The 12,502-nt window shown below is 36.7% G+C and overlaps 1 protein-coding gene across 5 annotated transcripts; it reads left to right on the top strand.

Moving 5' to 3' along the window:
* The first annotated feature begins 1,221 nt into the window (after positions 1–1,221).
* On the top strand, positions 1,222–12,238 carry RhoGDI (rho GDP-dissociation inhibitor). Of its 5 annotated transcripts, none has more exons than XM_067132583.1 (6): positions 1,222–1,368; positions 6,668–6,863; positions 7,459–7,583; positions 8,751–8,850; positions 10,503–10,747; positions 10,869–12,238. In XM_067132583.1, exons 1-5 carry the CDS (start codon positions 1,237–1,239, stop codon positions 10,697–10,699), a joined length of 750 nt encoding a protein of 249 aa, XP_066988684.1. In that variant the 5' UTR covers positions 1,222–1,236; the 3' UTR covers positions 10,700–10,747; positions 10,869–12,238. The 5 variants fall into 5 exon arrangements, with proteins under 5 accessions (XP_066988684.1, XP_066988683.1, XP_066988685.1 ...); XM_067132585.1 differs by having other exon boundaries at positions 1,308–1,443; XM_067132582.1 differs by having other exon boundaries at positions 10,503–12,238.
* The last annotated feature ends 264 nt before the right edge of the window (positions 12,239–12,502 follow it).

Below are 12,502 nucleotides of genomic sequence, written 5' to 3'. Positions count from 1 at the left end.
CACAATTTATTTTCTCTTCGTCTGACGTGGAACATTTGGTAATTGGTTGTCGTGTTAGGTCTATGTCTGATTGTGCATTTTTATGGTTTTTTTAATATAGGCATCTAAATTTGATTTACTTAAAACCCTTTAGTAAAAAATCGACGTTTCGTGTTATTCTACTATCTAATTACAGATTATGATATGCATGATGGCTTTGTTTTATATACAAATCCTGGATAAGCAAATGATATTTTATTGTAAACCTGAACTATTTTGTGCAGGGTAGGTCTATTAACTATGAGATTACTCACAATCTCTCATGACCAACCGAAATCAGGGATTAGGAATGACTGTTGAATAAAACTACTGAAATTCGTTGTGAAGTCAGACCTCTTGTAATAAGTTTATTTTAGTATTAAACTTCGTGAACACCGTCTCTAGGTCGTGACTGGAACTATGCCAGTTTCCTGCTTTTGAAAGTCTCGTAGGGAATAGAAATCGGAGTAAAATAGAATAAAAACCTAAAAAATAATATTAACGAGGCATGTGAGAAAAGGGAAGAGGTTCACGTGTTCAACGCCAACCCCTTCCTCTGCCTGCTATCAAGCCGAGGTGTGATTCATTGGGAAAACCTTTTTTCATTATGCCTGTGCTCCGGCGTACGTTTGTGGCGACAGTACTCCAGCCGACGTTTTCAAATACGAGATTAAAACTTTCAAAATATGTCAGTGGGTAACTTATGGCGACGTGAATTCCGTGCACAGACATCTTAACGCCACACGTTCTAAAAAGCGTCTTGCCACGGCGAATATGCGGACTGACGGCGATATAGTGGTTGAAGTGCTGTATAAAATTAGATGCCTGTCTGATCTATATGCTAAGGTTACACAAGGGTCAGAATTGCTAGTGCATGAAGAGTACACCGTGTAGCAACCAGATCAGACGTCATGGGAATAAAATATGCATCATCGGGCTCTATATTGTCAGCATTTAAAGGATGATAAATGCTAAGTCAAAACGTACAGTATATCGTCATTAGTTTAAACATGCGTTAATGACCTGCGGCTTAGCGAATAGATGTTAGAGGTGTATGAGGCTCACGAGCTCGTTCAATCAAAACTGATTTGTAGTATTGGCAAAAAATCGTGATTAAATCATCTTCAAGTTCGATTTTTTAAGCATAAATAATTTTTAAAAATTATAAATAATAAATATTGATGTATAATTCATTTAAAACTCGATTCTATTTAAAATATGACGGACGGAGAATCGATTCCGGAAAGAAAACGCAACCAACAGCGCTATGTTTGGCTTCCCATCGCCGCCCGAAACGTCACACCAGCCACAGTTCCGAAAGTTGCCGCGAGAGGCGCTGCTCATCCTAAGGTAAAAAGCTTAGAGAGTGTGTGTACGGCGAAGTCGTGGGATTTGCTCTTATTTCTCAGCGGATTAGTTTATTAGGTAAGGCCCTTCCCCTTCCTCTTAGGGTTCTTCAACGTCCGAAGGATGTTTGTAAGCTGCGAAAGGCGTGGTGCGAGGAGAAATGAGGCCGCAACGAGTGAAATGAAGTGGCCCCACCCATTATTGGGTTCTCCCCCGGTTAATGGGGGGTGAGGGATCGGGATGGTTAGTGTCAGCTGATAACGATGAATTTTGAAGCCATATTTTTAACGCTTCTTTGTCTGGGCGAGGAATGGGGGAGATTGAAGGGCACTTATAACGTAACCTTCACGGTCGTCGCTTTACTTTCGAAGTAAATTTAATGGAAGTGTAACTTGAGGTGGTTTCTCCTTTTGGCGTTGTTTGTTGCGGTAACTGGTGGTAGAAGTAGCTTAGCTTTATTTCTCTCAATTAATTACGTTAGAATTAGTTTTAACCCCTTTTTTATTAAATAAAAAACATAATTTCACTTTATTGATTACGTAATTCGCGTAGACCCCCAGGGGAGCATTTTTTGTAACCCGGTAACAGCGATCGTTTGTAAAGTTCAGAAGACTTTTATTAAAGTCGGTAAATCTACGGTGAGATAGCTTTTGTTTATTTTTGTAATTCACCTGTTATTTAGTCGACATTTGCTTGCAAAAATTACGTCTTTTAAGAGATTTTCCTCCATTAAAATATCAAAAGACTTTTTGGGCAGGTTACCGGAGGTATTTTTCCGTAAATTAAATTAAAAAAAAATTGACGTGTCTGGAGCGTGCGGTTTCCCTTTGAGCTGCAAGCCAGGCCATTTACGCTACCGGTATGTGGTAGGTAGCATTCTCATTTATTTGCTTTGCTTTTTCTCTCCCCAAAGTCTTTTGATCTACGTAGCTGGCTAAAGCTTTTTATACTTCGATATTACTCTATTTTCTTGATTAGAACTTAATGTGTCTGGTGTAACCCTACCTTTCTCATTTCTGTTTTTTTTACAATTTTTTATATATGCACCCTTTCATCATCATTCTTATTTAGCGTGGCCCCCAAAGAGCCTCCATTTGGCCAGTCTGGTGGTCCCTGCTAGTTTGTCAGTTTTGAAGTTTTCGTGAATGGCCTGTTCTTAATGCCATAACTCTTTTAAAGGTACTGTGTATTGGTAACATATTTTTATGAATTTTCACATCTTTAGGTCTTACTGATTACTTATGCTATATAGTTATTGATGAGTCATTTTTCTGTTAGTTTAATCAATACAGGTCTATCATTCTAAGTATTTGTATAGTCTTATTTCCATCTGGTTGAGTGTCCAAAATACTGCATCTTTGCTGTTTAGCATCTATTTTGTAGTTGTTTCCCATGATTGGTTGTGTATTTTGCTTTGTTTCTGCTTAAAACTTTTTTGCCGATTGTGTGTTGTGATGTGTTGGACCTTGGCTAAATTTACTTTTTTTATTGGATCTCAGTTGAATTGGGCCTACCTTTGGTACATCCCCCACTTTCACCATACAAGTTCTCAAGTGTGCTTGTCCTGCATAATTGCTTCATTATGCAAGACATTTGCGGCTAAATCCTTTTTTGTTGTTATTATATTATCTTTAGTTTTTACGCCTTCTGTTAATTTTTTTTACTTATAGAAATGCAAAATCAGCATATACAAGTACTTAACTCTCAGTCCAAGACTGTCTGTTGAAGGTGATATGATAGTGATGTTGACCTACCAAAAATGTGATCATTTGTATTCAGTGCTTGCAGTTTGTACAAGAATATTGCATTCTAAGTATGTAAAATATAGTAAAGTATATGACTTGCATGTCATGTACATTGCAAAGCAGAACAAGAATTACATGTTATAAATTCTTGAGAATTTTAGGATGGATTTGCAAGGTGTAGAAAATACAAAGTATTACATGAAAGTAGATTTGGTGTGAGAGGGCTGAGGTTCATTTTGTAACTGTAACTAAGTCTGAGGCTGTAACCCATGTTACCGTACAAAATTCCTTTAAATCAAGCAGGCATGCATTTGGTTCCTCATTTTCCATTTTGTCAAGTTCATAAGCCATTGTGTAAGGAAAATAAAATTCAGATTGAAAATCATTCAAATATATGCTGTATACTTCATATATTCTTGGCTCCCAGAAGATATCAACCTATATTTGTTTATATTGTTTCATAAAGATTCAGAGGTTCCTTTTAACTCAATATATATTTGGTTTTGTCTTTTTATAATTTGCCGTGTTCATTCTGTAGCTCCTGTGGGACTTAATTGCTAGGTAAATTCACATACACGTTTTCTCTGCAAGAATATCATAGATATACTGTACAGATACATTTAATGAGTTTATGAATAATATATAGCATGCATGTGTATGCACATGTTCACAGCTTCGCAGTTATAGAGTACAAAAAGAATTTCCCACGAAGTGACATCAATGTTCCCAAGGGAACGTAAAATAAACATTATTCACATGCAGTGCATTAACATGCAGAGAGGGCAGTGAGAATTTGAGACCGTATGCATCCCTTTTGGTTCTGTGTGAATTAAACAGTTGATCCATTGATTTAACGTACTGCATCGTAGTCAGGTGACTAGTCTAACAGTTTTGTTTCGTACAGACATAAAGGTTTAAATGGAATACAACACAAGCTTGGTAAACATTATGTTGTGACAGATTCATAGCATATGATGAGAGTGGCCCAAATTCTTTGTATTGGTTATGTTGCAGCCAATTGTTGGCACCTTTGTTTGTATGGGAAGAACAGTTGACAATCATACAACACTGTATTGTATCAACCTCCTAAAATGAATGATTATATTCCTTTAGAAGCTTTATGTGATAGTGATTAGTTTTATCATAAGCATGGCTTGAGCCATGTAGGCTAGTCTTGTTTTTATCATCTTTCTTCAGAATTCTGAAGAATGTAGGGAATTGTCCTTTAAGCATAAAATTCTAATTGACAAGCTAGCTTAAGAAGTGGGGCAATTAACGTATGTTGGGTAAAGGCATGTCGACTGTTTCTGAAATGATGAAAAGCCCAGTTTACAGCTTTGAATGATTCTGCATTTATGACAAAATAACCCCCTGTTGATGTTTGTATTGCTAGTACAGCACCACAAAAGCTGAAAAAAAAAAAATTGTACATGATAGCACTCGTATTTGCTCGCAAGAAGTTGACAACATTGGCAGTCTTATTTTTCTGAAGAATTGAATAAGGTTACTAATGAGTCTGTTCTGTAGGTCTGTATGCATTACAGTCGACCCCTGGTATTCGCGGGGGATGCGTACCACAAGCCACAACCCCCCGTTAATAGCTAAAATCCACAGATACTTGACACCCCTCAAAAAATGCTTGTACTGGAGTATTTTAATAGTTTATCACAAAAACTGCATTTAGTCACGAAAATATGAAAATACAGTAATCAGTGAATATTTCTATATGAAAAATGTTGCCAATAAGCAAATTTTCCTTGAATGACGTGTATATACATTTCCTTGAATAATGTGTATATACATTCCACAGAAAAATCTGCAAATAGGCCAGGGTCCACTGTACAGGATATCTCGTTTGTGTAAAAAGTTTTGATTGATAGATCCATATTGATCAAGAGCTTAATTGAACTCGCTCTTGCCTCCTCCCTCCCTCTTGATCTATAGAAATATTCAAGGTACTCAAATGTGTAAATAACATGGACTACGTGCATCCATGTGGTAACCTAACCATTACAAACAGGCAGATAACGTAATACAAAAAAGGTTCCCCACCAGCTACTAAGGGAATGTCTTTATATGAAATTGCCTCCTTTAGGATTAAACTACCAGCTTAGGTAATACCACCACTGGCCAGTTCAAGAATACATTAGATAAAGTGATTGACATAATGTGATTTTTTTATTAAGGGGTTTCCTCAGATTCTCTCTCTCTCTCTCTCTCTCTCTCTCTCTCTCTCTCTCTCTCTCTCTCTCTCTCTCTCTCTCTCTCTCTCTCTCTCTCTCTCAAAGGTCTTTAGCAATAGGTCTGCCCTAAATAACTGTACTGCAATCTACATCCTTCTTGGTTGTATTGTGGGAGTGAATGAAGATATTACATTCATTGTTGTTCAATATTGCACTTTGTCACCTTTGTAATTTATAACTTTAAGTACAGTATGATATAGCTGTGATAGTTATCAGTCTTTCAGGGTCTGATAACTGAAATGAATTGAAAGATAAGTAAGTAAATCAGAACAACTGTTTGTTGAAGAGGAAGATAATTTCATTCGTAAGTTATCTGATATTTTTTGAGCAATTGTGTGTTCCTGGATTCCTTTATTTAGGTATTTAAGTTTTCTGTAGCCCTCATTATTTTTTTTCTCCCAGAACTGAACGCAAGAAAGATATTACTCCACCTTGTCTTGGCAGTGAATGTTTTGAAGATTACTCCATTTGATTGAGAGGCTTCTTTCAAATCAGTCCATTTCTGAATACAGTAGAAACTGTGATTGCCAATGTTTTGAGTATGAAAGTGGCATTTTGTTGGGATTAATTGTCATTGACTTGAAAGGTTCTCTTTATCAGGAAAGGGCTGAAAATATGGGTAAAGCCATTCAGTATGGAACTTATGAGATGATGGTTTCTCCACAAAAATGTTTGTTGTTACTAGAGAGTGCTGAGGTCGTAGATGAGTGGTTTTGAAGTTAAGTGAATGGGGCCCCAACAGTTGTGGTTAAGAAAATATGCTGTCTTGGCTACAGTCATCTTGGGAAAGTATGCTGTGTTGTATATAATTTCAGTAAAATGTGACTTAGGAATTGTTAATTTTGTATGTAAAATTATAAAATTGAGACAGTCGGGGCAGTATACACTAAGGGACTTGGAATATTTACAGATGAAAAGTCAGTAGCTATTTAATTGTATTGCAAATACTGTGGTACAATACAGTGTTGGGACCTCCAAAGACTATACATAATACTGTACTCAAGGAAGGTGTCATTTTATGCCTAAAAACTGTAATTGTAGAATAAAATACAGTAACAGGTACAAGAATTCCTGCAGCTTGTATCTTGTGCTATAGCATTATCTGTAAATCTAGATTAGGTAACCTCTTTGTTCTGGACCAGTTCAAATTGTTGGTGGTTTGATAAGTCAGAAGGATCTGCTGGTATGTTTGTGACGAGGGCCAAACTATACTTTTAATTTCATACATTAATCTTTTTACCATTATGGTGGCTGAATCAGCTTCTTTGTTTATACTAGAATTTGAAGTGACTAAGCAAAATATTGAATTCTCAGAAATCTTCATTCACAATGGCCGAAGAGGAAGAAGTCCACATTGAGCCAGTACCTGATGTTGACGAAGAATCCACTTACAAACCCCCTCCACAGAAATCGTTGGAGGAGATGATTCAGCAAGACACAGATGATGCGAGTCTGCGCAAATACAAAGAAACCCTGCTAGGCAACTCTGCATCGGGTGCTGTCGTCATAGGTAAGCGCACTGTACTAGGTCCTCCTTTGGTCAAAAATCATTGAATCCACCTGTCCATACTAACACCTTTTCTTGCCAGGTATTTTATGAGTTGGAATGGTGAAACATATTTCAAAATTCAGGATTATGTAAGGGACACCCCATAGTGTCCATAATCAGTTCTTTTACATGTTGTAGAATGTGAAGTGCCTCTCAATTGTAGGCCTGGTATTCTGGCTTGCAGAAAGTGCACAACAGAAAATGGGAAAGAAAATCGGCCCTAAATACAGTATTGTTGGCAATATGTAGGGTTAATGTTCTAAGTTTTGAAGACATCAGAGATGTAGGTAGTTTCCCTGTCGTTGGGTTAGAGTTGATATTCAGTTACGTTTATAGTAAGCAGTGAAGCTTTGCATTGTAGTTTTTAGGGCTAAAATGTTAGCCTATGAGCCACAGTGTTGTTAGGAAAAATTGATGCTCTCTGTGACCTTTTTCTAGATCTTTTCTAGTTTTTTTTGTATCTTATACACTATATAAATTGTACTAAAGTTTGCTTGACTAAACTAGAGTAAAATTTCTCCCTTTTGTTAAAACCAGTTATGCTTGCTTTCAACAGAAGGCGCTAATCCAAAAAGAGTACTTGTGCGGAAGTTGGTACTGGTTGCAGAAGAGCGCCCCGAGGTGGAACTGGATTTAACGGGAGACTTGGATAAGCTGAAGGACGAGGCATTCACTATAAAAGTAAGTAATTACTGAAAGTGCTATTGACCATCTTGAGGGTCCAGTCAGTAGACTGCTTCATAAAGACCCTGAGTGTGTTTTCCAAGTAAGTTTTGGGCTTTTGTTGTCCAAGTCCATGATAGCTGCGTCGTGCCTTGAACTGGTCGTCTGTGAAAGCTCAGGTTCGAATCTTAGGAAAAATGCAAATTATTTCTTAAAATTTAGTATATTCATTCTTTGTTCACATGGAAACCTGGGGAATGAAGACTGTCTAATTCATTGTGTGTGCTTTTAGGTAATACAGTTTTCCACTTTGCTCAAGTAAAGAAGGGTTTGCCTTCTGAATAAAGGAAAATCATGGGACTGTAGGATTACAGTAGATACAAGGAGTTCCCTAATTTTGCATTGATTAATGGGTAGAGTATCCCAAAAATATTGCCGTAAATTTGTTAGAAATTAATGGTAAGCTGGATGTGTTCACAAATAAACCAGCCATGGCCATGCTAGTGCACTGACCTCAGCAATGTAAAGGGGAAACGCACCTGAATGCTCCAGTAAGAAACTTGTTTGTGAATAGGTGAGATTTTGTGGCTTAGTGGTTGATACATTAGTACTTGCATGATGGAGGATTGGGGGTAGCGAACAAAATTATAACTAGATCAGTACAGTTCGAATCTTAACACAGGGCCTTTGTTTATGTGACAGTGTTAGGAAGACTTTTGATATTAAGGTCAGTTTTGAACTATGCATGGCATCATGGCAGGAACTTGAGTGGCTGTTTAGGAGTAAGAAGATAAATTGTTAGATGAGCAGCCAAATTTGATGTACAGTACCCAAAATGTTGTCAGAAAAGAGTGGAGGAAATTGTGTGCTGTAAATATTATCAGATCTTGCCACATTAGTTTAAGATGGTCACATCAAGGATTTTTACAAGTAGGGAGGGGGCTGCAGAATGTAAACACAAATTTGTCTTAAACTCATACCAAATTAGTTCTTTTGAATGGAGTTTGCTGTTTTGAGTTCCTTTCTCTGTTTGGAGAGATTATGAATTAATGCAAGAATTTGGTGCTTTCCTAACAAAAGCATTATCCATAGACATTAGATTGGTAGTATGCATGTGATATGATGTAAATTTTCTCATTTATGTACTGTGCAACACTTTGCTGATTTGGTGTTTCCACTTTTCAGGAAGGTATATCTTACAAGATCCGAATTGAATTCCACGTTCAAAGGGAAATCGTGACAGGATTAAAGTACGTCCAACGCACCTTCAGGAAGGGTATCTTAGGTATGTGGAATCATCTGCAAGCGTTGAGTTTGATAACGTAATATCCTTGAAACCCAAAGCTTATAGAAACAAAGATTGTAGAAGGTTATGAAATTGTTGAAGGGGGCTGCAAATCTTAGTTGTTTCCTGTGCTATTCCAGATAGAGTATTGTTGTCTGTTGCAGAATGATCTAGATTTTTATTTGTGATTCAAGAATGCATGAAAATAAGATTAAGATTTTTGGGGCTGTCTATTCAGAGAAGAACATATACTGTAATAATGTCAGGTTAAGAAACGGGATGAGGATTTGAGCTAGATAATGAACAGGAAATGCAGTAGATCAGAGAACAGAGAAAGTTTTAAAGTTCTGAGCCTGTGAAGGGAGAACCTAACAGAAAAAGTTTAGCAGAATATTAAGAATTTTCTATTTTTATTTTTTTTTTATATAGTTTTATATCGTATCAATTTATAGGGTTGAGTAGTAATTACAAGATTCTGACATGAAATTATTGCCAATACATAGCACTTTAACATGTTTTACATTTCATGTTGGACATTAATGTCTGTCTGGTGTGGAAGGCAAATGTTCCAACGCAAGTCAGATTTTGCTCGCTACTAGCATTTGCCAGTCCACCTGTGTAAACTTGTTATAGGCCAGCATGAGCCTGCAGTTTGAATGAATTACAGTTGTAGGTTTCAGTCTTGGATGCCACAGGTTAGTTTATGGTGTTGAAAAGTCAGTTAGATGCTCGGTTGAAGACGTTAAAAGGTACAAGTTTTCCAGAAATTGTAGTCTTAAATGCAATACAGGTATCAAATTGTAATTCACAGTCAAATACAGGAAGCATGCATATGAGGGGAAGAATCGTTAAAGCTAACATCCAAAGGCAATTGCAACCTTGAGACAAACATCACGCAATAAGACTTGCATCGTAAATGAAATAGCTGCCACACTACCATGAAAACTGAAGCCAGATATCTTCAATCAAAGGACTGAAGCTGTGCTCTTGCATATAACACTTACTGTAGTTTTGTTTTGCCATGTTAAGTGGGTTGAACGTTGAATTTTCCTTATAAATTTTGTTAAAAATCAGCGTGAGTAGGATGCCACTATATTGCTTTCCTCCATATTGCTCAGCATCTTTTGCAACATCACTCATTGAATGATGGTTCTGATATCTGTGACACTTCAGTAATGGGCAACCTGTTAGGAGCATCACATATTTAGTATAATGCAAAATGTGATATTGAAGAGCTAGGCTATTTCCTTTCTTTGGTAGAGTAGATTATTGTTAAGTGGTTAACCAGACCGCTGATGACGTATTTGAGATTAAATCTGTACCATGTTCATGTAGGTTTAAAGGAAAGAGACTTTGACAAGGAGTATATTTTGATTGCATGGTTTTGTCATTCTGCTGATGTACTGCAGTTGATTTTGTCCATGGTGTTATTAGTTTTTAAGTAGCCACGAACAATTGATGAATAAAAAATGTCGTATGGTTGTTCTTCAAGCCTTAGGGTAGTTTTAAAGGGCACGAAAATTCTGTTCACTTAGTTTGCCCACTTTTTACCTTTACTAATCTTTATCAGCAGTTAAGTTTTACTTTATTACATAAAACTGTAGACGTAAACTGATGTTTATGTTGCCTTACCCATGGTTTTATTTTTGCAGTTGACAAGATGACACAGATGGTTGGTTCTTATGCACCCAAAACAGAGATTCAGTCCTATACAACCCCCATGGAAGATGCTCCCTCTGGGTTACTTGCCCGAGGAAATTACACCATCAAATCCCTCTTCACTGACGACGACGGGAACGAACATCTGAAGTGGGAGTGGTCCTTCCAGATAAAGAAGGACTGGAACTAAATGAAAGTTTGAAAAGCAAAGGAGATTGTACAGGAAGAAGAGCTTTTGGTAAACAGTTCATGTCCGTGCATAAATTGGTTTCACTATTCAGAGTGGATGTGAATTTATTATGACAGACGTTTGGTGCCCTGGGTCGATCCTTCAGTTCAGTTGTACTCTTTTCTTTTAGAGAGTGGCTCAGTATGCAGGCAAGATTCGAAGAGCTGGCAGAGTTGAAGGATGTGGGGCATTGCAAGACAATAGGGAGAAACATCAATCTACATATGTTAGCCTGTCAAAATGCTTGTTTACAAGTTTTAATTTAGTCCGTGTAGGCATTCCAAGGCGTGGTATTTCTGGTTTGCGCTGTCCATGCTGTTTGATAACCACTTCTAACAAAAACGTTCTGTATTTATATGTAGGGTTTTGCCATAGTGTTAGAGACCTCTCCTGTAAGACATGCTTTTTTTTTTTCCTTTGGCGATTTATTTGATATGAGTAGTGTGCCCTCTATTTGTTCACTTGTCCTCAGATTTGACAGAGCTGCCACATTTCATTTTGTATTGTGCAAGGTCTCTCATTCTTTTTCCTTACCTTTTTCATGTATGAGTCAGTAATAACGTTGATGTTTTTTTACCCATATTACTTTATAAAATGCTCAACAGGTTTTTGTATTGTTTAGGTAGAAGGGTAGGTAGAATTGTATTCTCAACTTCTAGCATTCCTTACTGCTAGGGATTGGAGTGGCATACTGATTGCGAGAAATTTGAATCTTATTTTGTAAATTTCGTGGTTTGAAATATATTTTTGCTTATAAAAAGATGAAAATTTTGGTTTCCCATTTTACTCACTAGTGCCATTGGTAGTCTGTAAGGAATCCATATGGTTTTCTAACTCCGGGAATATCGCACAAAGAAAGTGGCGGTTCAACGGTTGCTGCATGGGTTAAGAAAATCTTCCATTGTGTATAAGTTAGTGTAAACTAGTCATTGAAGATCATATTTAGTGAATGTTATGTCTGTTGTATAATTGAAAGTTGGTGAATTGTATTTGTACTTAATTGGTTTCATTTCCAACTTGGTGCTGAGGAAACTGGCAACATTCTACATGCCACTAACAACCACTATGACTTTATACATGTAATTGTTTGGTTTTGTAACTTTGTACAACATTTTGTACTTTCGACGACAAGGATACTGTACAAACTTCATTCGTGGTTCTGTGATAGAACTCTAGACACATGTAACCAGTAGCTGTGTGCAAGGTGATACCAGGTAGTGAGGACTAAAGTACTCTAGTAAATCTTTTCTTGGCATGTGGAAGCCACCACTAGAAACAGTTTTAGCCAGACGTATGAATTTACTCAGTAGTCTATAAAAAAAAGTTAAATTCTAATTTATGAGAAGTATTTATAAAGTTCTATCAAATTATTCCCATGTAGTATTCATGTAACTGATCAATATGGCAGTCAGCATGGTAAAAGCATGATTATACTATATTTAAACCACCAACTTAATGTAAAAGAATGTTATTGGGGGCAATAAACATTTCTAATTTTTACTGGAGTTTTCACTGGCTTGCATTGAAGTTGCTGTAGATGTTTTAAGCTATGTCCTCAAGTTTTTTATTAATTTCATTTATTAGAAAATCCAGTTGACTGTTATGCAATTACAAACCCTGACTTCCGGCCACGAGAGCAGAGATTTTTGGCTATGGTTAAACTTATAAATTTTCTCTGCATGTGTTTGAATAGTGTCAAATAGAAACTAAGTTTTCATTCTGTTATGTGAAATGGGTTATATATATTGTATCTACACATATATA

This window comes from Macrobrachium rosenbergii, chromosome 31 (genome assembly GCF_040412425.1).
Source record: "Macrobrachium rosenbergii isolate ZJJX-2024 chromosome 31, ASM4041242v1, whole genome shotgun sequence".
NCBI classification, from domain to species: domain Eukaryota; kingdom Metazoa; phylum Arthropoda; class Malacostraca; order Decapoda; family Palaemonidae; genus Macrobrachium; species Macrobrachium rosenbergii.
The sequence above is the reverse complement of the archived record's forward strand: the minus strand, read 5'-3'. Positions and strand labels throughout refer to the sequence as shown.